Genomic DNA, 25507 nt, shown 5'->3' on the forward strand with positions numbered 1-25507 from the left:
ATTTCTATAACATTGCGGACATTGTAACTGCCGTTACAAAAAAGCACATCTGCGTATTTCACATGAAGCAATTTGAATATACTTGCCAAAAAATGAAAAACTATTAAAGAGAATATTCCCCAATAAGACCCCAAACCCCATGAATACTCTTACTCGTATTTTAAAGAGATATGTGGAAAATCTACTGCTTCTCAAGGAAGAAACAGGTGCTGAGAATGCATATAACATTTTGTAAATCAGGTTGTCTGCTCAGTACGGCGGGAGCGCGGCGGCCTCGCTGAGCCCCGCAGGGTTTCCTGCCAGCGCTTCCAGCCCGAGGTGAGCGTGAGCAGACGCAGGCTCTCACCGCCGGACACGTAATTCACTGTCCGAGGACCAAATAATACCTTGAAAAATACTGTAAAATTATGAATGCCTACAGTTGGGGGAGTCGCATGTTTGCTGTATTGAAATTCAGGAGAGCGTTTATTTTTTAATTTAAATTTCATGACAGTAATATACCCCTAACATTACCATCTTCCTTGATTACTGGTAATAGCTTACAGAAAACACACCTCCAGGACCACAGCCCACACGCTGCACAACCATCACAAGCCTCCTTCAAGCAGCCATTTTCGTGACTTCCTAAGAGCATTCTGAAATCATTAATCTAAACAATTATAAAAAATAATGTAATTTTTTTGGCTGTGTTACAATCACAGTTCATAGGGATAATGCTTGGTATAGTCCCATCTCTGTTTTTTCCCCAGGGTTTGATAAATTGGCGGGGAACTTTTGCCATGGAAGCCTGAAAAAACTATGGTCACAGCTTGGCAAAATAAGTTCTTTTAGCTTTGTTTTGAGTGCAGTTTTCTATGAACTGTGTTTATTAAAAAAAAAAGTTGCATTGTGAGATTCTATAATTATTGTTTCTCAATTATGCCCAAAATAAATTTGCTCAGTTAACAAGTAAAAAGATGATTCTTTTCTAACGAATGGAACTTTCTGCCAACTCACTCTGAGAACTGAAATCAGACTGGGTTTCTCTGTCTCATCGTCACTAACACGGTGTGTAACTCCCAGGTGTTATGTCTAACGTCTCCTCACTGGACATACCTCCCAACCTACACAAACCGGCTGGACTACTTTTTCCTGCTCACTGAAGAGACCTCATCTACCTTCTTGCTCCTTGTGTTCTTCATCATCTCAAGGAATCAAGTCATTTTCTGCCTCTTCCATCCAGACAGGACAAGAAGCCCCCCTGCCCACCACTCTGGAGTCTCATCTGCCTCAAGGTGATGTCCAAGGTCCCACAATGAGTTTTAAGAGTTTGTCTCTTACAACTAACAAACTTTCATTCACTCCGATCACCTCCAAGAAAGTTAGGAACTAGTAAAAGGGAGGTAAATCGCACCAGCACAGATTCAAAATCAGCTGCAGTAGGATCAGGCAGGTGAGTGACCAAGCCACCCAACTTCTACATTGCCCCTGCCCCACCATAGGCAGAACAGACTTCTTCAGTCTAATTGCCAGCACAGCAATTAGTCATGTCGCACATTTCGCTCATCTGGGAATTCAATTAGTTTCCTTAACGGTTACTTTATATCAGATAATTTTACCAGTTTAAATCATATCCATTATTTTATTGCTTGGGATATAACTTCTTCTTTACATGTACATTTTTACTCAATAGTAAAGTTTGGTTGAATTTCTGGGGTTTTATTACCTTGGATTTCAATTTGAATTTGAGCTCATCTGAGATGAGGACCCTTTCCAATCGCCACGTTGCTGGGAGGAGAAAAGTGATGAGAAATAAAAATAGTATAAGCTAATAATGGAGACGGCCATACTGTAATGCTGATTCTGTAGAGTGTTTTAGATGATTGTTTCATAGTCATAGCAAGCATATTATTTTATGCTTTATTGTAATTTTTACTATTTAAATACATTACATTAGAACTACACGGAACTCTTACTTTTTTTTTCATAACACCTACTTTTTATGAGGTAGTTAAATGCTTACACTGCACGCCGATTATTTGCAGTTTGTACAGAAGCTTCAACACAGCAGAGCTGAGTTTAGGATGTATCACAAGCTCAAGTTTATGACTGGGGCTTGTAATTTTGTCCTTTGAAGTTTAATAGTAGTTAAAAATTCAAACATTACGTCTAGTGGCTGCTTAAATATTTAGCTTCTAAGTGCCTAGAGATTAAAACAATGTTTAAAAAAAATCTTTCCTATAACCGATTTAAACATTTTAGTGCCTGAACCATTTACTCTGACAACATAATGAATGGGAATCAGACTCCTACATTATGCTGCATGGAAAGCACACTTCCTTAAGGAGCAAAAGCTTTTTACTTATCTTTTGCTATTCATATTAGTTATATGATCATTGTACTGTATACTATTAGAAATTAAAACTAGGACATTTACATTAATCACTGCTACTCAAACTATTGAAATCTTCTATGCTACCTTGGCATCCTGTAAAATATCCATTATACCAATAAGCTCAGTGTGAGGTTTCAAGATTTTTCCTTTAATATGGAACGACTGTGTAGAGGTAATTAGCAAAACTCTACCATGTTCATTTTCCATTAGAGTTGAAATATTATTCCTATTCCTACTTCTTGGTCTTTGGGCTGATTCTTATTACATTGCTTGTGCATTTTTCTTTGCATTCTCACAACACGTATCAAAACCTTGAAATATTAGGATGCAATTTAAGTTATTACCAATGTACTAGAAACACAAAAGAAATTAATATAATCAGATACAGTTAATGAAATTCAGAAACTTAGCTTTTCATAGAATATTATTAGCCTGCTGTGCCTGGCAGTGCAGACATCACTTTATGCTCTGAGAAGGAATGACTGTCATGTCTGGCAGCTAAGCAAGTATGGAGTAAGCACATTACCATTTATTTCCCAATCAGATTCTGGGGAACATCACTTAAGACCCTTCACTATATAAATTGTCCTGCTGTCAAGCCATGCTCCAAGGCCTTCTGGAGTTTGTGTAACCACAGGAGGACACAAAAAGAGTATCAGGTTTTGTTGCTATCACTCCATTTCTTAATATTACTATGAAGTCTCATGCCAAGAGTTAAGAAACTGGACCAAAGCCCCTGAACTTTGAATGTTAAGACACAGTGCTTTTGCAAATCATTTGTTCTCAAGCTAATATTCACTATATAGAGTATTTTGGAAATGGTCTGCTCATGAGTATACTGCAGGACTCTGTAGAGCCTTTCAAAGAAGGCAGAAGGCTTCATGAGGCAAAGAAGTTATAGATTCAAAACGCGGTGCTGGATAATGGTCCTGAACAACACGTACTTCAAGGAAGTAGCCTTTTCTCTTGTAGCTCACGAATACCTGAAATTTAGTGCAGTAGGAACATGACAACGCAACAATATAGAAGCACAGAAACTTTAACAGAAACATAAAATCATTTAGATTGGAAAAGACCCTTGGGATCATCAAGTCCAACCATCAACCCCACTCTACAGAGTTCTCCCTTACACCATATCCCTTGACACCACATCTAAACAACTGTTAAACACATCCAGGGATGGCGACTCCATCACCTCCCTGGGCAGCCTATTCCAGTGTCTGACCACTCTTTCTGTGAAGAATTTTTTTCTAATGTCTGGTCTAAACCTACCCTGTTGCAGCTTGAACCCATTCCCTCTTGTTCTATCGTTAATTACCTGTGAGAAGAGACCAGCACCAACCTCTCTACAATGGCCTTTCAAGTAGTTGTAGAGAGCGATGAGGTCTCCCCTCAGCCTCCTCTTCCTCAAGCTAAACAGTCCCAGCTCCTTCAGCCGCTCCTCATAAGATTTATTCTCCAGGCCCTTCACCAGCTTCGTTGCCCTCCTCTGCACTCGCTCCAGCACCTCGATATCTCTCTCGTATTGAGGTGCCCAGAACTGGACACAATACTCAAGGTGTGGCCTCACCTGCGCTGATTGCAGGCGGACAATCACCTCCCTACTTTTACTGGTCACACTATTTCTAATACAAGCCAGGGTGCCATCGGCTTTCTTCTTAGCCACCTGGGCACACTGCTGGCTCATGTTCAGCCGCTTGTCAATTAGAAGCCCCAGGTCCTTTTCTGCCAGGCAGCTCTCCAGCCACACTTCCCCAAGCCTGTAGCGATGCGTGGGGTTGTTGTGGCCCAAGTGCAGGACCTGGCACTTGGCCTTGTTGAAGCTCATTCCATTAGCGTTGGCCCATCGATCCAATCTATCCAAGTCTCTCTGTAGAGCCTCCCTATCCTCATGCAGATCAGCACTCCCGCTTAACTTGGTGTCATCCGCAAACTTACTGATGATACACTCTCTGTCCTTATCAAGGTCATCAATAAAGATGTTAAACAGAAACGGTCCCAACTTTGAGCCCTGAGGAACACCACTTGTGACCTGCCGCCAGCTGGATTTAACTCCATTGACCACCACTCTTTGGAGTTAAATCCAGCTGGCTTTCGGTTAAAAGAGCTCAAAAAATTTAACAAAAATTTGGCTTTATCTATAAACACCTCCATTTTGAAAACGGACATGAATTTGGATCCACAATAAGCTGGTGACCAATTCTGAGGTGTCTGATACTGAAGAAGACAGATCAAGAGAAGCGGAGGCATACAGGGCTGCATTCATGAGCTCTGCCAGCATGCTAGCCTTCTCCTTCCAAAAATGTAAGTATCTTAAAACAATGGCACTTGTACTTGTGTGCTGCTGGACACACTAGTCGTGCAAATTGATTTATTATTCAGGACTTACAAGACGTTCTAAAATTAAAAGTGATCTCACACAGTGTACACGACTGAATTTTAAACTAAGTTTCTGTAAACAAACAACAGTTTTACATAAGAAGTTAATAGTTCTAAGCATTTAAATATTCCTCCTTTTACTAGGCAGTTGTGCTATGGCTAAAAAACTAATGAAGTTTTATTCTCAAGAGACCACTGAAGAACTTTTAGTATAAAAATTGTGCCACCACCTCCACTAGAAGACCCTACTATTAGAGAACTATAAGTCAACCAAAAGATTAACCAACCCTAAAGCAAAATTTTGTATCGAAACTTCCAGAATTTTTAAGCATTTAATTAAGAAAATTTAAGCATTTTTGAATGCTTAAAAAACCAGCATTAATTCTTAGTTCTTACAAAGAAACAGGAAAAAAATTAAAGTTCATCAATTTTATGTAGCTTCTCCATTTATTAATAAAGGAACTGGATATAACTATTTAATTCTTTTTTTTTTTTAAAGCAAATAGACTAGGCAGTGCATTACCCCTTGAGACAGATAATATGTCTCATGCATCCACTCAAAAAAGTTTTCACATGCCCTAATGCGCACCAACAGACAAGGAAAGCTTGAAAAAAATGTTGTCATTCAGCCAGCAGGATGAACTTTCAAAACAGCCTTCCTAAAAGAGACAACTAATTAGGAGTGACTGATTGCTGGTGAAGAGTCTGCAAAAGTCAAGATTAACACTAGGTATTTCTACAATATCTCTCTAGGAATTCATTGCTCCAAACCATCCTAGTAATATCCCAAATACTGTGACCATTGCTTTGTAGTAGCTTTGCGAAAGATTTCATTATTCTCTCATCACCTTCAGTGATCTCTCTAAATTGGACGATAACAGTCCTGACAGGAGAGACTAAGAATCCTCACATGACTTCTCCTTGTTTTGTAGTTTCCCCCTACCTCTCACATACCTGTCATGTATTTGTTTTGTTGAAAGAACGTTCAACCGACAGCTTTACCACACTGAATTAACAGTCTACAGTATAATTAATGCACTGTCATAGACTATAATGTTTTACCCAGACTATAGATAATCACATTTGATTGGAAATAAAGCTAGTCAAATTTCAGTAGAGAACTGAAAAAAATCCTTTCATTTCAAGAAAAGCAATGCAGAGGTACACTGTTCTTAAAATAAGACATGCTAACATTGACAGAGGGCACAAAATTCTGAAAATAGCATAGTTCACCTGATGTCAATTTCTGACTAACAGAGAACCATACTTTAAAATGTCAGAACAAACTCCATCTCTATTACTCAAGCAAGCACACTAATAAACTTGTTAGAAATCAACATTTCTGAACAAGGCATACCAAAATTAAAAACAGCGAGTTGTACACTGGAACAGGATGACCTACTCGGTAAAGAAATCCACAGCCATCACAACCCTTTGCTCTGACCAGGCAACTTCTGGGGTTCATTCCAATGGAACTGTGCCCAGTGACTACGTCTCTGGCACATCACATGTAACAGGCCGAAACTGAAACCATTTAACAGTCATTTATCTCTGATGATGTTGAAGTTATTGCACTAATAACTTATCTTCACTGTGGTTTAAGCTAACAGGTTTGACTTTACAACTGCAGCTGACTAGAACGAGGCACCTGCTCTACTAATACAGCTCAACTGACCTAGAAATTCAGAGTAACACCAGGATTTTGAAAAAGCTTCTCTAACTAGTTGACCATCACACATGCAAAATTTTAATATTTGCTAAAATGTAACAGACATCATCGATTCTCTAGACTTAACAATTTAATACGATCTAAACGCATCACAGTTATCAAAGAACCTCATGTTTTCATGGCACTTGTTTGATTTTTTTCCAAAGCTAGTAACAGACATATCAAAAATGCAGACACACTGCTTATTTCAAACACTGCATCCATTGGAACAAATAAAACTGCACATACTGATCCCTTTGGAACAGTGTGATGATACTAGGGGGGAGAGAGGCTGAAGAAAATAACCACATTCAGAAACGACACACAAAGCAGAAAGATGCAAAAATAGATGAGTTTACGGGTTCTGTCGGTTGGGTTTTTTTTGAGTTGCAATTTTTAAAAAAGGCCGAAGCAGTAAAAGAACACAGAAAATAGTATTTCTGTATTTTATGGTCCAATTGACCAATTACTAATGTTATAAATTCATAGCCATAATTCATTATTCATAATTGTTACAGTGAATCCCAGTAAGATACAGGTTTCTCTCTCCTCCACTATTCCATCTTCCACATTGCTTAGACTGTAACATATTTATTGCAAGAAGTTGACATAAAGTGTAACCAGTATGCAGGCACAAGCTTTGTCTTCTTTTCTCTAAATTTAACAACACTTAGGTCATGGAAGTGCTACTTTAAAGGGTTTTTTTAATGCATCTCTCTATATATGTATACATATATGTCTATACAGATACACATATATATTGTGTGTATGTATATATCTATTTTACATATGATGTTTCTTAGAAAGCTCCCAAACACCTATCAATTCAGTTTCCCAGATCTGGAATTTGATCAGACTAGTAACAACCTGTCAGCTTTAAATATTGGACTGTTTGTTTCCCTGTGTCCAGTGCCTAAGATCTTGTTAATTACCTAAACTCTCTTTCTGTAGGTCTTGTTAATTACCCGTCTCCTGTCTCAGAGGACCTTGTTAATAACTTGTACAATCTCTCTAAAAAGGTCCTAATAACACATTAAAATTAAAGATGCTTTTCTTTTAGCACTTGTCAAGTGGTGTAAATTGAGAAATTTTCACATCAGTTTATTAGCCCACTGTAGTGCATTTTCCTAAACACAAACAATTTCAGAGAAATGATGCTCAAGGTTTGGTCGTGGCACAAAACAATCTTTGTTTTCCAGGAGTATCCTCGAGTTCTTTAACTGTGTTCAATACAAAATCCACGTGGCTCCTGACTGCAAATTAACCTCATGAGAGCTGTGACAATAGCAGTAATTGTAAGAATGAGTGCAATTTAAGATAGTATTAGGTAAAAGTTTCAAAGCAGCGGAATAATAAGTACGAAGACAAAAGTAGTATTGATAAACGCAGGCTAAAAATACTAGACGCACTGTGTGCTTAAAATTTTTCATTGGCTGTATGATATAAATCCTCTGGAACCAACAGATTTTGTAATATTTGCAAAAACAGTGTTTCTTGTTTCACTACGAGACTGCAGCATTTTTAAATTGTCAAGAAATCAGCTCATAAATATCCATATTACACCTACACCAGACAATAAAAAACCCCAATCTTAACACTTATGTAATACTGTATTACTGTTTCTATAAAACCCTTAAAAAATACTAATTTATCCATTCAGCATTTGGAAGAGGTAACAAAATATCATCCCCATTTTACAGATCAGGAGCAGGGAGACTTAAGTGATTTAGCCAAAGCCACAAAACAAGGCTTTGCCAGAGCGGAGATTAATAGAAATTACGGGTCCATATTTTGTGATTTCCTGACAACTGGTGTTATACACAAACCAGGCAGCTTTTGTTTTGCTTTTCCAAAATGCTTCTTAAACCTTCTTGGAACAGCAATAATAAGTAATAGTAATAAAAATAAATAATAATTTTCAAATAATCCTGGGATACTTTACTGTTTACTTTAACTGTTGCTGAACCATTTCTACATTTTCTGTATCAGCAGCTGAGAAACATGTGGAAGATGTATTTAACTTCATTCTTTTAATTAGTAAATAAGAGTAATTATACAGCCAGTTAGCACTTAACGACTGGTTGGGTGAAGGACTATTCAGCAACTCTGTCCCGCAACTCCCCCAGCCATCCGTTAGTGGGGCTGTTGTGAGCTGCTGCCCTGCACATCGTTACTGCTTAGTCAACAGCACCAAACACAATTAATTGGGATGGACTCAAGCCTGACCCAAAGCTCACCAAAGTCACTGAAAAGACGCCCACTAACTTTACAGACATCGGTTCGTGGGTGCTAAGCACCCGACCTTCACGCCTTCCACATGAAGTTGGGTTTGGTAATTATTTTTTGGGGGGGGAGGTGGGTTTTTTTTCTTCCACTATTTTCAGACTGGTCCCAGGGACTGAATGCCCTTTTGTGGCTACAGCGTGCTCCTGGAATGCATCTTCCAGTCGAGTTTCATCAGGCAGGAATCCTGTTCACGCGCCCCAGGACTGTTCCATCACTCAAACAAAGGCTTAGCTAAGTGGGGTTAACTGGGAGATCCACCTGCAAAGCAAACTCCTCGTCCACACCAGAACACTGATTTTGGACACACCTTAATAAAAAGATACTTCCCCGTTTACCTGCAGAACTGGTATCCATCCAAAAGGGCTTAATAGCATCTTGAGCAAATAAAAAGCAACTCAAAGTCTAAATTCCCTGCGTATGCTTTCTGCATACTGAATTTGTTACTCAACCTCATTTATTTTGCGCCCATAGATTTATACAATTCTTTCTTCACAGTATTACTGGTTCGAAAAATTTAAAATGGATTCTATTCAACATATCCTCCACAGATAAAAGGTAAACTTATACTGTAAACTTATTAAATATGCACATTTTGTATTAGTTTCTACTTCAAAAGAAAATCATTGTACAAGATACATTTGAAAGTGTACTTATTCTAAAAGATTCTCACAGACAATGATACTGCAGCATATAAAAATCAAGCGCTTCTAACTTAAATTATTGCACGCTAGATATTATTCCATAACAGCTATCTTATAAAAAAAGGTCAAAAATGTTTACTATTTTTGTTTTGGTTTTTTTCAAAATAACAGAGTATCTATTTGTATTATCAAAAGTTTATGTTTACATAAAAGTCAAGAACTAGTAAAAGAGACTCATACAAAGAGGGGGAATAAATGACTAGAGTCCTTCTGAACGGGCACTGTGATGAGCTTTTTAATTACAAAATAAAGAAAAAAAAAAGTCCATCATGATTACTGTTAAAGATTTATATTTATCAAGATCTTCTGCATTCAAGAACTTCAAAAGATTTCACTACTTATATCTAGCGTCTGCCTGAATACATTTTTTCATTTTAAAAAAATTAAATGCTATGTAATTTTAATTGTTATTTAAATAACTTCTCTTTAAAGCAGCTTATTTAAATGGAAGTTTAACTTCCGACAAACCAAGCTACATCCTAACCTTACTCTAATCTAGAGAAATCCTTTATTAAATAAATAATATGCTAAGACTCTGTCTGTAAACATGTTATTTAAGACACTAGGAACTGCCTTGACTCATAGAAGACGCTAAGAAGATAATTCATTGAAGTCTGTATGAACTTGTAGCAACCAAATCTTTTCTATAGCAGTTCCATTTCAGTTCGTTTATCTAATTCACATCCATGATTATTTTTGTTGAGAAAATTATTCTAAGTTTAAATCAGGAGTGCATGCATGCTAACCTACGAATAAAACTGAGCCGGGATACAATAAGATCAATCTGCTCTAAAATCTTAAAGAACAAGATAACAAGAAACTAATTACTTTTTTTTTTTTTTTTTCCAAGGACAATACTACTGTGCCATTAATTAAAGAACTAATAGACAGGGAAAAGGCAAATTTGTTAGACCCATATTTTCCATTTAAAACAGTGATGTATTTTACAACGTTAAAATTCCAGTTTGGAGCATTTTATTTTTAAATTCAATTTCTATCAAATTTAAGTAATTAAATAGAAATGAATCATTACCTTGAGAAAAAAAAAAAGGATTGTTAATTTCTGGCATTAATACAAAGAAAAAAAATAAGAATGCAAATGAATAAAAGTTAAATAATTAGCTGATTAAACACTTACCTATCGGGAACAGTATAGGTGTGTGGGGGGGGTGTATTTATATATTTTTATATACATAAAGAGAGACACAATATATCTTTGTCATTTGCAAACAAAAGCCAGAAACAAAATTAACTGTGGGATACACTCGAGTTTTTTTGTTTTTTATTCTTTTAAGAAAAACTAGTAAACTGTTGACAGAGAAACAAAGATTAAAATGGGTTATTTAAATCAAAGTTTCTTATCAGCACCGGTAACTTAATTCACTCTGCTTAACACATAAAATGCTGCCTCATGCAACGACTTGAATACACAGACACTCAGCAAAGCTCGAGTGAGCCAAAGGAATTCAAGCCTGATAAGTGCCCACGTGGGTGCTCCCATTTAGAAACAGAACGGTCTTCAATTCTTGTGCTTTAACGTATAGAATCTAAATCCATTTTTTTTTCGCGAATGGTGACGTGTACAGAATTTGTTTTCATTACTCACATTTTCTTCATTATTTTATTTATTCCGTTTCATCTGTTGCTTAGACTTGAAACCTTTCCCTCTAAAACCTTGACTTAGGGCAGTATAATAATTAGCAATGAGTGTTCGATTAAAGCAGAACTTTCAGGAAGAACCCATTCTGAAGCGAGAACAAAGTCTTCCACGAACACAAGTAGCCAAGAACATTCACAGCACATATTAGTAATATAAATGTAATTTCAAAATGAAGTAAGAAAAGATCAAACTATATAAAAAGTTCATAACTTTTACTTAGAAACAGATAACCAATGATATAAACGTATATACAGCACAAGGACTGTGTTCCTCAACACTTCACATTTTCATTTATATAACATGTTCAAGATATCAGATCGAAATACAGCAAAAACCTACCTTGAAGATGGCAACATGCTTGTAGGCTTGTAGTTTGTCATAAACGGATTAGTCGAATCATAATCAAAACTCTCCTGATGAGTTTCACCAAACGCGCTGGGTGATTTCAAGTCAGTAGAACTGTCTGATCCCCCATTGCTAAGTTTATCTGACCTCTTGCTATCTTTTTTTCCAGTCACTCTTTCAAAAAGACTAACTTTCTCTTTTTTCTCTTTTTTAATTTCTTTTCTGATTTCGACAGGTTTAGAAAACAGACTTATGTTTTGATCCCACGTTGCTGGGCTCTCTTCGAACGGATTCTTCTGTCTTGGCAGTGTAGCAAATTTTTGGGGTAACGAAGCACTCACGTTGGTAAATGGGTCATTTTGTGCCTCAAGTGCAGTTTCATCAGCTGTGCTGTCAAGCTGGTTCATTTTAGAAGTATCAACACTTAATGTCCTTCTGTGTGGAGATTTTAGACTCCCTGCAAACAATCTGTCATTAGTATATTATCAACGAGACACTATATATCATAGTTTATGACATGCAGAGAACCCAGTTTAGCTTAGGTCTAGAAGCTTCGCAATTGAGTCTCAGTTCAAAACACTGATGAGTAACTATTTAAAAAAAAATGCACAGCTGTGGCCTTGACTTTGTGATTCAGAAATGTTTATGGATAGACACTACAGCAAACTTTTGTTGCCTGTGTGAAAACTAAGTTCTACAAAGAAGACAGCTGTGACTAGTGTACCATTCCAGAAAGCAACAGTAGCCCATTGCTGCACAATGACTTTGAACAATGCAAAGTATTTTCAGTTCTTCCTATAAATCAGGTTTATAACTTTGGTGATGGTTTTCAACTTTTTAAACCGACTTTTATTTTTCACAAGACGCTATTTTGCCTAGAGTTCCCTCTAGAATGCAATGCTTCCCTAAAATATACTCTCAAATGAGGACATAAGAAGAAAAACGCTAAATTACCACAAATTATGACCAATATAATTTATTTCTTATGCTCAGAAACAGCAGTTATGTGTTACCACCAACTAATGGAAGTGAAAAAAAAATAGGCTAGCAATAATTCCTAACTTTTTTGACTTGTAATTGCTTCATAAACGAAAGAAACAGATTTTTGAATGCTCTAATAGCAGTGAACTGTAATTATAATGGTGACGAGTTTTACTTACCACCTTCATCAACCGAACCAAATGATTCTAGCTGACGCCTGAAAAGATGAGAGTAGCCAACCGTGCTGGATTTCATTTTTTCTGAGACATGCGATCCCGTTAAATCCGACATCGAATGAGCTGAGGATAGCCGCTGAGGTCCCAAAAGGAAAGGTTTTTTTGGTTTTGATTTCATTTGTACTTCGCCACTACATACCTCTACGTTTGCATCGGGTATGTGAGTACTTGGGATGATCGCAGAGGATGTGTCCGAAAACGTCCCATCGTTTTTTCGACCCTTCATTTTGTCTTTTAGTTTAGCAAAAGGGGACTTAGTTTTGTCCTTCATTGACAAATCAAACATACTTGCTGTCATGTTATTCCTCATAAACTGAATATTGACCTTTATTTCTCCTCTGTCTTTATTTCTCTTCCCTTGTCTGGACTCTAGGTGAAACCACCTTAAAGGAGAAAAAGAGCAAGTTCAGTTGTGTCTTCTGGAGACTAGTCATTAAACTCTGGTTAGTTGGTTAATGTATCTGGCTAGTATAACTTAAAATATGAAAACCAAATTCCATAATAAAAATTAAAACATTCCTGTACTGAAAAACTTTTTTGTCTATATTTGGTTTTGAAGAGAAAACTTAATGACTAAGGAAGCACAAAGCTCTTTGCAGCATTCACCTGTTTTGAGAACCGAAACCAACTGTGGAGCGCACTAAAATTCATCAAAGCTAATGGGCTCACATCTGCTTACAAAGGAGTATTTGTATCTAAATGTTAATTATAAATACAAATACATTTTATTTTGCTATTTAAAAGGACACTTGGTATTTTTCAAGTAGCCTTTATTTAGCAGTGATGTATATTACCTGAATGCATACTACGTGGCAAATACTTCATCTAGTAACCTTTTCTCCTTTGATTTTGCTCACGTTTATATGCTAGCAAACTTTTTTCCCCTCTGTCCCTTCCTTCTAACCACTGGTTAAGATTTGTATCAACTGCACTAGCAAAGAAATAAATATCTGAGACCCCTGAATAGTCAACAATCGTTTAGTTCTGCAACTGCAACCACTATGAACTTTGACGGTAACTCCCCGAGCACTGCTGGCAGAACGGTGAGCGCGTAGGTCTGTCTAACAGCCGCCCCTTTGCAGGTCACCAGTAGGATCACAGAATCATGGAACGATAGGGGTTGGAAGGGACCTCTGGAGATCATCTAGTCCAATCCCCCTGCCAAAGCAGGGTCACCTAGAGCAGGCTGCACAGGAACTACTCAATTTCAGAAATATTTCCACAGGCTTTGGAACCATAACATAAACCCCCGCTCCTTGAACAGAGATCAAAGGTGTGATCATCTGTTTCAAAAAGCCAAGTGTCCTTCTTTGCCAGGTCCAATAAAGGCTCTATCATTATACAAGTGTCTTATTCATTCCCTATTGTCGTCCACTGTCCCATGGAAGCATCTGCAGAATTATGGCTCAATCTTCCTTCACATAAATGATTGACTGACAGACAATCCCTTCTCCACACCCATCATCAATAGCCTTTTCCTATTTGAAAAAGGGCACAAGGGTGTATTTCGGATCCGCCAGCTCCACAGAAGCGCTCTAAAGCCATTGTCAGGAGAAATGCGCGCACACATGCTAACACAACAGTGCATTATCACAACGAAGTAACTTTTGAACTGGAGACTAAGAAATGAAAATGCCTATCAGCACAGATGCAAAATTGATCATGCAGTTATATATACATTATTCAATACTGCCAAATATGGAAAACAAGGTCAGGAAAGGAGAAAAATAACCCTCAATTTCCTTTCCGATTTCATAAATACTTTTAAAGGCAACAGCTGAAATCAAATTTTCAGGCAGAGATACTATTTTTTGAGTTGAGAAAAGACTTCTAGAAAAGTGACCCGCCAAAGAAATAACAAAAGGATAAAGAGTATTGGGACTACTTCTGTTGCTTTGTGATGTCCTAAAGATTTTATATCCCCTACTAAACCAGAATAATTAAGAAATACCAGACCTTCTCTGTCCCGGCACTAGACAACATGAATCCAGACCAGTAGATCCAGAAGTTCAAACTGGTGGAAGGACAATTAAACCCTTAGAAGAAAATTTTTCTTCTGTTGTGAGGTAACTTCATTTATGTATTTTAAATGAAAGAGAAAACCTGAGGTATGTTATGTGTCTGACGAAGATGGATCATTTTTCCTTTTAGTTAATAATGTTTCACTTCTTGGTAACTGATTCCAGAACCTCTTTAATTCATCTACACAGTCGTTACGGAAAACGCACACAACAGAACGCAGAGTAAATCTTTTTTGTGATATATATTATTGCAAAAACTGGGAGACAAGATAGCCTACTTTCTTCAAAACTCTTCTTTTACAGAAAATATGTTGATATATTCTCTTAAAAAAATAAAAACAATACACAGCCATAACGAACAAGCCCTTGCTTATAAATCTCCATCAGACAGATCTTGCCTGTGCAGAAAAAAAACTAAAGAAAAAACCAGCCTGAAACTGAGAAAGTCCTCACCGTGATTCCTTAGGCAGACAGTAAACATAAACAAAAGTATAAATATAAATAAGGCTTATGAGTGTTTTAAGAGGCTTAATAGGCAGAGAGGACCTCACTTTTTGACATTCAAGCATAATGGCTCAACCTACACTGTAAGAAAACATATTCCCCTTCTCCCTCTTTCCCTCCCCTCATAGGTCTCAAACATTAATACTGAATCTCTGATAAGATTGCTGAATTTTCGTATGTTTCTACTTAGGAATTAGCAAAACTTTAAACTGATGTATGACACTTGCTAACTTTTTTTAGAACAGTATCAAAACACAAATTCTTAAGCTTTGGCTGTGTGAAAGAAAGCCTTTTCTTTTAAAACTTAATTTAACTCAATTATTGACTTTCTTATCACGAATCGACAACCACTCCGCGTCACTACCCGGTACTCACCTGCTAACAGCATATCTCCAAAAGCTATTCTGACATTTTACCAGGTCTGAAGGAGAGAATTCCAGCACACAACTAATACATTGCCTTTGCAGCTTGTACATTTATTATCAAAGTAGACATTGAAGAACTTGACACTAAAAATAAGTTCGGCTGGGAAAACAAAGAAACTCTCCTTACCCTAGGAAGATAACACTACCCCCCCCCCCCCCAGTGTAAGGGACTGGACCTGCTTGGACCAGGTTCAACACTACTACTTATTCCAACAGAATTTAATCATAAACTCTTTACTCCAGCAAAATTCCTCTGGACTTCAATGGAATTTTTATTTGAATAATGATTGCCGGATCAAATCTTTGTATAAAATACAGATATTTAATTTTCATAGGCATTTCAAGGAGGTTTCTTTGTTACCTTGGAGAGTTTATCTTGTTTTAGTTATAATGAAGGTTCCATATGCTTCAGCTCATAACAAGACAATATGAGAAGCAGACTCAAATCATGATTTTCTTCAAATTCAAAGGCAAATAATTACTTTTCTAAACAGATGAGAACAAATGCAGGCAATGCGTGTGCGTGGAGCTACACGTGAATGAGTAACCGAGTCTGTAAATGTTTCTTATTAGAAACTGTTTCTACAACACATGGGCGTGAGCAACAAACAGAAAAAACAGTGCTGTATATAATAGAAAAAAGAATTGGAAAATGAAGTCCACTGTTTTCAGATAACAGCATTTGGGTCCTAAAATACTAAATTCCACTATACCACTGCCAATTTAAAAAATTGTAATGTATTATAAAAGCCAATAAAACTTGCTATTTTGGTTTTGTTTACAGTACTTTTAGCCACAATAAATGCTCCATTTGTCAGGCTGCCATGAGCTTATGCTACAGAAAGCCTGTACAAAGTAGGAAAATAGCCAATAACATACACGAACAAAACAGGGTGGCTTTTATGAGAGCAGATGCCCTTTTATTTAATAACCAAATATTACATCCAGTCTCACAGACAGTCTTTATTTAAACAGACCTCGTACAAAGTCTGGCAAATTTTCCCAACTTCAAAGGAAGCCCCATTGCCTTCTGAACCACATTCATACTTCTTGCTCTCACCTTCAAGTGTTCTGTAGGACAACGTCCTCCATACACCCTCTAATTTTGACTTTTCCCCTATGGTTTCCATCAGAACAACCCTTGCTTCTTTTTCTCATCTGTTTTTGAGTGTGCTAATGGGCTTCGCCTGTCCTGCACAGGTTCCTGATCATTTTTATTTTCTAAGTATTACATAAATTACCACTCTGTATGCTGACAATTTTTTTTTAACATGTAAAGACAAGATCAACATTCAAGGCTGAAAAATCCTGCTGCCCAAGTCAGCCCTGAGAAATTTAAGCCCTCTCTGAAGATACATGGCTATTTTCTAACCATGACAAAATCACTCATTTTTTGGCCATACCTACAATTAGGGCTGGAAAAAGAAAACTCCCTTATTTCTACGAAAAACAGTAACTATCTTCTGCATACTATTAAAGTGAATTCCATAGTATCAGCAGCACTGACCCTTTTACCTTAGAAAAGGTAGACAGCAAGGCTGAAGGAGAAAACTAAGTTACTATTAATAAGCAAGTTAAAAAACTCTGGCCTGCCTATTCCATCTAAATATTGAGTGATCTACAAATGTATTTTCAACACAATTTCTTCACCTGTTCTTTTCCTCCCCTTCTTCTGATTTCATCTTCCCATGAAGTTGGTTTTTCAACTCTCTTTTGCTTATCTACACTATTCTCATTGCATCCTTCATCCTGCATTCAACAAATATTTTGAAACCAATATCTTGTTTCTCTTCTCTTAATGGCAGGAAGATGATGTCGTGGTGTCTTATCCTCCAAATCTGCCACAGAATTTGACAGTGCCAAGTCTCAGCCCTCTCTCTCTTCTTCGAAGAAGCATCACTCAACCTATTCCACTCACTATGTTACAGTCAGCAGGAGAGGCTGACAGCATAGATAAGAAAAATAATAACAGTACACGTAAGAAAAACCATTATGTAATTTTAATTACATTTTAATTATATACTTAAAACTTTAACAGCCTCCAAAACCACTGGCATAGTTGTCTACCAATTTCAATGGGAATTAGAAGCCTTCCAGCCAGCACATTCAATCTGCATGATAAACGACCTTCTGACTCCCATCTTTTTGCCTGCGCTGAAGATGGAAAATGCAAGAGGAATTTTCCCACTCATTTTGCTGCTTCTCAAATACGCCACTCAGCCCTAACTCTACCAGTAAATATCTATGGAGCTGATCTAATTTTGCTTTGGTGAAATCATTAGATTGCACCCGAAGATTTTTGCAAAATCTTGATTTCAGTTCAAAAATTACTGAAGCCACTCTGCAAAAAGCCTCCAAAAAAGCAATCACAGCATCCACAAAGCTTCTAACCTTGATTTTACAGGTAAAATTAGCACCCTGATCTGTTAAGCAACTTTAGTCTGCTACACAGTGATGAAGAGAATTTTCTACACCAGCTGGTACTTCTAAAACTACCCCTATAAAACACCATCAAAATCCCAATGACAGAACACGTCCATCAGCTGTCACAGGAAGGTACTTCTTCATTTAGATTACTATGTCCAAACTAGACACACCGAAGAAACCTGGCTTCACAAAATCCCACTAACATAAATATCCACAGCTAATGGATAAAAATCAACACCCAATGTCCAGAAATTTTTAACATTTTAATTAGCAACAAATGAACTTTGAAAAATGCAGAACGCCATACCGAAAGACTGCCCCAAAAGTCAGTAAGTAGGAAAATTAAGGCAAGGGGCTGAGCACAGACTACTTCGGGTATGAGGGGAAATGAAGAAGAAAACAGATTATTTATTAAAATAAGTGATGACATTCACAAAGATGAATACTATTACTTTCTGGAAGCCAACTGAAATGAGATATACAAAGCGGAGTTTAAAAATAAATATTACAGAGTGACATCGTAACACCACAAAACATATGGGAACTGACACATATCACAACACCCCTACTACGGGGTTAGCTAACATCAACTGGAATCAAAGTAATTAAAGTGGTTTTAGTTTACTTACCATCTTGGCTAAAGACTACGTGTGAAAACTTTTATTTTAGAAACAAAATAACTGAAAGTATGAGAATTAAGGCGAGTTATTTCAGTTGAGTGTGTGTATAAACACGTGTGTACGCACAGAAAATGGAGAAGTATTTCAATCCAGATGGCACTCAGACTCTGACTCAGAATTATGACCTATTCCGAGGATGTGCTTGCATTTGTTGTCAAAATGTAAATGCTGGGAATATTACTACATAATTTGAAAATATTGCTATAATCCCATAAAGCTACAGCTGAGCACAACTTTTTGTTGTCCCCCATCACCACCTTTCTCCTCTGTTCCTCACTACTAACTTTCCTTAATTTTTATTACATTTACTGAGTGGTACCAGAAAAGCAACAGCACAAATCCACACGGATCCTCCAGGCTGCTCGTTATTTCTGTGCCTTCGACAAATTTCTCTTCCCACTTTTGACTAGAGTGGAACAAGTGTTTTCTCTTACTTTCACCACAACATTTTGATAATTCATGTTACAGCCTGCCATTTCCAGTCCTATTTAGTCTTACCACCTAAAATAATCTAAAATTCATTTTTCTGGTTAAAACCAAATTTAAGACTCAAAATCAGTAAATAATATTTACAAAGTGTTATGTTTTGTAGAATTATTTTTAAAAAGGCACTATTCATTAACAGGCATGACACAACATTAGCAAGCCCATGACATACTATCTATTCACTAGCTGTTTGCTTGTTCATAATTCAAGTTATATTTGAAGCCATCTCCTCAAGCGCCTGCCTCTTGCTTATGCTGCTGCAGATGAGAGAGAGGAGAGGGCAAAGGCAGTCGAAGAGGGAACCTGTCCATGCCCAAGAGGGAGGCTGCCAAAAAGAAATTCACGTTAATTTGGAGGAAGTCACACAATTTTCCTATCTTTCAGGAAGCTCAGCAGCACTAAGGAATAAGTGCTTACAACACAGCGGTATCGATCATGGTCAATCGTTAATTCTTTCTGTATGTTTGTTTGCTGAGAAGCTCGTTTTGACTCTTTTGTATGATCGATGTAAGCAGAGGAGAAACATCTTAGATAAGGCCAAGATTCCTTCACTGTATTATGCTCAAATAAGCATTTTTTATAATGCTGAAACAATTTGGGGGTGGGGTGTTGAGGTATTATAGAAACCAGAGAGAAGGTGAATTAAGTCACACATAAAAATGTCTCCTCCAACAAAATTTTTGCAAGAAATAAAAACTCTACCATTGCCTACCCCCCTCAAATTTATAACATTCCAGACAAGTGTTGCATCTTAAATCAGATGCATGTATAATAAAATTAGCTCTCCAGGAAAGCTAATAAAGGAATGGACAATAAATAGTGTCGAATTAGAGAACGTCAAGGACGAAACAAATGCCTATGAAATAAGTAACGTTATGGTGAAAGCTAGTGGAAATTTGTTCTTCTACTGCTGTGTTCATTTAGCACACAGGAGAAAAAAAACTAAGCACAGTCATTAAAAAAAGCTACTGAAAACTATTTCAGTAAATTCGGACATGACAGTAAATGAATATTTTTTTATTCCATGATAATTCAAAAACTTGTTTTGATGTTACACATTGTCAGATCATCAGCAGTATTAAGGCAGCTCTGAACTATAGCTGAATTGAAATTATTACAAAAACGTATATATCCTTTAAAACAACATATTAATTGATTACCATTTACATTTAAATTGCAAGAACGGAAGAGGTATATTTATTCTGCAACAGCAGACCAAAAAAACTGTCAGGTATTTTCAGGATGAATTAAACAAACCCCCAGGATTTTACTGCAAAAAAATAAAACCACGTCAGAAATCTAAGATCTGAAGAGTTATGCTAAGTATACTTCCAATAAAGCAGTCTCCCAAGTTTTCCGAACTGTTAAAAAAACTCGGTAAAACCTCTTCGCTTCTGGAGCCCAGTTTTCGACTCTGGAGAAAAAAGCAGAAGTAAAAAGAGCCTGTCCATTTCCAACTACGGCAGAGATGCCAGAGACACAAATTTACAAAGTTAGCACAGTGCGATCGATGGGCACTTTTTGCACCAATACAGAAAGAAAACAAACCAGGATCCTGCAGACGCTTTGGCTGAGGGCTCAGGAAGAGACCTAGTACGCGACCATCTGAGCCACATCTGGATCTAACCGTTCCAGGAATTTTCACTTTTCACAATTGGAAAAACCATCGGTTTCAGAAAGAAAGAGAAAGGGCATTGCGTGATGGTGCGTACAAAATTCCACTATCAAATTACAGTACATATACTGCTTTGTTTCACTGAATATTGTGAGAAATCAAGCTTATTAGAACACAAGATGCACAAATCCTATCACGAGGCCTCTGCCTGAAAACTTTACTGCAGAGAGTATTTTTCTTAAGGTGTGACAAGTAACAAAAAAAGCTATACAGAAAAAAAGGATTATTTTCCCCTAACATAATGTTTCTGAAGCTGCACCGAATTTTTAAATTTATTTCTTCCAAATTATAAAATATTATATAAAAAAAAAATATACAAAAAGCTCAATGTCACAGACCCCATGGTCTTCCTAGGAATTCAAAATCAGCTGGTAGCCTTCACTTCTCATACCTCCTTACTAAAAAAGCACTAGGGAATTGCTGACAGGGTTCAGCATTGTGCAGAATATTAAATATCTTTTTTGCAATACCCTGGTGACTCTTGAGTCTGTCTCTTACAGCACCATATGTACAGCTGTGTTGGAAAGAGGAAGCTATTAAATATATTAAAAAGTAGAAATATTACCAATAGACACTTCATCAAATAACTGGATCTCATTCATCCCCAAACAAAGCAAGAAACGTTAAGGTTACATCAACATGAGAAAATAACTCTGGATTTAATAACACCACAAGCCTGTTGAACATATTTGAAAGTAAAAACATTGCTTAATAAAACAGATTAGTGTTTCTGAAACAATGAATATAGCTTTCAACCATCAGAATGCTTTGGTAATAAAGACATTGGACTTGGTCTTGAAAGGCACTGGGTATCTCAGTTCCCACACCACAGTCATGGCTAGAAGGTCTTTGGGTCCAAATATATTACCCTTAGTTTACTGCCAACACAGGACTAGCAATATTTTGTATCAAAAAGGATTTAATAAAAGCAGAATAAGAAAGAAAGAGTGTTTTGTTTGAGATCACATTTGCAAATATATTCTTGAAAGTTTGCCCTCCTCCCACGTACACGTACAAATATTGCATCCACATCTCCAACTAACGCTTAAAGGAGTCAGCAACAACACACATGCATTCCATGAGGGCACACACGCAGAAAACCCTCGTAACTTCTCAAAAAGTTATCTAAACACCTCTAAACACTTAAGACTGATTTTTTTTCCAAAGTGAGTTTCAAAAAGGATGTTTCCTAGGCTTCTAAGCACCTAGAGACACAGACAGGAAAACTGGACTTTCAGTGGCTCCTCATAAGAGTTTAAATCAGCATTGAGTACATGCTGCCAAAAATCCCACTATCCGCACTTTTACACATATATAAGACTTTTACAAGTACGGCTGTTCAGCTCTAGAAGCCTAACACCCATCAACTTTTAGTAAGATTTGCAATCTTAAATGCTCAAGTAACTTCTGAAAACAGGACTTCGGCTGTTTGTAAAAATTTCCCCGCAGGCCTCCCATCTCCCACAGTACGGCTTGCAGGCGGAGCACAGCTTTCTCGGGGAGCCCTGCTAATTTCTGCGGTGGTCTAGGGAAGCACCGCGGCACATTTACATAGTGCGAGTTCCTCTCTCGCACTTCAGAGAAAAGAAATTTAAAAAAAATTAAAAAACACCTATGAAGCCCTGCTAAACACAACATCACATAAAAATGCCAAAGAGATCTGAACGTTTATTTAACTATCACAAGGACTATGTTAATTACCCCACTTACAAATTTTTGCAATAATTTCATAAGACTCCAATACTACTTTTGCTAAAATTGGTGCAAAAGCATATGGTTCCCCAAAGGGAAAAGAGGTTTTGTTACGTGCTTTACATATTTTCCTCCAGTTTCTGAATACATATTTCTACCTAGACTTCGAAAGCTTTTGCAATTAGTAGCATTTATACTTGATTCATTCATCTTTTTTCCTGTAGAGCAGCTAGGTGTTTAAACTAAAGCAGTTGCCTATGACTTGCAAGATAATTATAACTGATGATTAAAGAATATTTAAGATGCTTGTCTAAAAAGCACTGAAACTTCTTGAAACAAGTGTAAATAGAAATTAAGACCCTGAGGCTACAGGCATTACCATGTATTGCATCAAGATAACTGGTTTGTCCTTAAAAAGATAAGCAATTAAAAAATATAACACTTCAGACCACGAACCCACAAGAGATTCTGCACTGACATGTTCTTTCCTATTATATGGTTAGTGAACATGATGTTTTCCTAAAAATTTATAGTTTACAAAAAAACCCCAACCAGCAGAGCAAAGCCAGCTTTGACTTGTTTTTGGTGCTCCTTCAACCTCAGGCACTGCACACAAGCAGGACCAGGTTTTGAGATGGTTTCTGCGGAAACAGTTGTCTCATCAACAAGACCTGGCTGGTGTTGCTGTACTGATTTCCACCTCCAGCTGCCCGCTCCGACTCTGCTGGAGGTTCACGCCTCCCCAGCACCATCAGCGACAGACAAACGATGCCAACAGCTGAGTCACTTTGATAGAAAGTCCAGCATCTTACCATAGACCCACCATCACTAACAGAAGAAATATCAGCCTTCAATTTTAACAGCTGAGATTTGGGCACTTTGGGCCTTTCTACCCTACTGAAGAGACAGTGAAGGAGGCAAGGCACGGGGGTAGGAACTTTTTAAGTGCTGCTGAAAGATTTGTCAGCCCTTAGCTTGGAGGTCTCCATGCTGTTCTTGGACTACTTCTGTGGGACAAGCATAGCTAACAGAAACACAAATCATGTAGTCACAGGCATGCCCGCACTACGCTTTCACCTATGGTTTATTCCCACTTTGGAGGATAAAATACACTGGTACCAGGCATCTTTGTGCAACCATGTCCTAACTAGAAATTATAGACAATTTTACTAATTTAGTTGAAATACCCAGAGCGTTAGATACGTTTACAGTTCAGCCTAATAAACGGCTATGATGCTTTTTTTTTTTGCATTCCAGTGACAAAATTTGCTGGCAAATGGCAACTTTATTTGACAGATGCTTACGTAGGTAATGATGGAGGCTACCACAACAGCAGAAATTTCTCTTTGGTCTTGTCCGTTGAGGCCTGCTTGTACAGAGCAGCCTGCAGGATCGCGGCCTAAGGCTAATCAGGATCAGAAAAACACTGTGCTGCCCTGGTAAACCTTCACTAAGTCACAGTTCATTGACCACTAAAACATAAATACAAAATATTTAAAGTCACGTGGTTGCAGCAAGTGAAGGAAAACATTTTTAAAGAGAACGACACCCGGCTTCGAGGGCGTCTGAGTCTCGTACGTGGTTGAAATCGGGGTAGGAGTTGAATGGGGACATGGCCCTGAGCAGAACGAAGAAAAATCTTTAGAAAAACAGACTGTAATGAGTTCATGTTGCACATAAGAATTTGTCAAAAAATGTTAATGACAGTCCTTGCCTGCGCAGGGTGAACACTGTGATTACAGTAAACTTCTCTCTGGAAGAGGTCAGGCCACAATGACATAACTGTATACATTAGGGGCTCTTAACACACCACAGAAGAAAGAGACATACTAATTCCATTTCCAAGTACGCTGATAATAAGGCTGCTATTCCCCCCCCCCCACCCCCCGCCAAGTGCAACTGTACCAGGAATACAAATTATAATGAAAAAAAAAAACAACAACCATCACTTACTCTGTTTTCCTTCTTTGCTTGTCCTCAAATATATCGTTCAGACTTATCGCCACCTGTCCCAAAAACTTGTCCAGCCCCACCAGTGACCTGTGCATGACAATCAGGTAGAGGATGTATTTTTCTGGATTCTCCTGCATGAGTAATCCAGGGAGCTCAAAGGAGGCCTCTTCTTTCCAGACGGGATCCAGGGTCTTCTCGGCCACCGAGGTGGAGTACTTCTCCTTGCCCAGCTGGATGATGGTGTAGGCGTCATTGCTGCCATTTTTACCTTTTGGCTTCAGCCCTTTGGCTTGAAGGACCGTAACTTGGACGTGAGTTGGGAACCACTTCTGGGCTTGCTCCCCCAACATCGTCTTTGAAGATCGCAGCAGCGATAACGAACTCGGAAGTCTGTAAGTCCCCGGGCCACGGCGGAAGGGCCCTTAACGGCGAAGACACCTGTCAGGGGGCTCGGCCCGCTCCTGCCTCCAGCTCCTCGCCGCGGGTGGCACCCACCAGCCCTCAGGTCCCCCCCCTCCCCACGCAGCCCCACCTGCGGCTCCATGCCTGGGGGCTGCCGGGTGTCGTTCCCCCCCCAGCAGCACTACTCCCCTCCTGCCCCCAGCCTCCCCCCACCCGCCGCTGCCGCCGGCCCCCCGGGCATCCCCCGGGCAGGGCCCCACCGCCCGGTCCGGCGCGGCCCCTCAGCGCGGCCCGGCCCGGCCCGGCGCGGGCTCCGCAGGCCGCCGCCGGCCTCCCCCTGCCCCTCACGGCTCGGTGCCTCGGGGCGGCGGAGGAGCGGGGGGTGTCTCGCTGCCCCGCCGCTGTCGGGGGAGTGGGGCCGGGCCGCCGCCGCGCTGCTCTCCCGCCTGCCTCAGCCTCTCGCCGCGCTCCCCCCTCGCCGCCGCCGCCGCCGCCGCCCGGCCTGACGGGCCGGCTCCGCCGCTTCCGCCTTCCCCATGCTGCCAGCGGCGGCGGCGGCCTCCGCGGCGGTC

The 25507-nt window shown here is 38.6% G+C and overlaps 1 protein-coding gene across 3 annotated transcripts in view; it reads right to left on the reverse strand.

The window, feature by feature from the left end:
• The window catches only part of RAB11FIP2 (RAB11 family interacting protein 2), a 42387-nt gene extending 17362 nt beyond the window's left edge, over window positions 1–25025 (reverse strand). For 2 of the 3 annotated variants that reach the window (XR_008467106.1, XM_054206505.1), the window contains exons 1-3: window positions 24534–25025; window positions 12614–13053; window positions 11448–11910 (exon numbers count right to left, since the gene is read on the reverse strand). Coding sequence is in view for 2 of the 3 variants with exons in the window: in XM_054206505.1 (XP_054062480.1) it covers window positions 11448–11910; window positions 12614–13053; window positions 24534–24883 (1253 nt within the window). In the remaining variant the exon portion in view is untranslated. Of the gene's footprint in view, window positions 1–11447; window positions 11911–12613; window positions 13054–15570; window positions 24451–24533 lie in introns of those variants that run through there. The other variant, XM_054206506.1, reaches the window with a different exon arrangement.
• Between the last annotated feature and the right edge of the window lie 482 nt (window positions 25026–25507).

This window comes from Rissa tridactyla, chromosome 6 (genome assembly GCF_028500815.1).
Source record: "Rissa tridactyla isolate bRisTri1 chromosome 6, bRisTri1.patW.cur.20221130, whole genome shotgun sequence".
Classification (NCBI taxonomy): domain Eukaryota; kingdom Metazoa; phylum Chordata; class Aves; order Charadriiformes; family Laridae; genus Rissa; species Rissa tridactyla.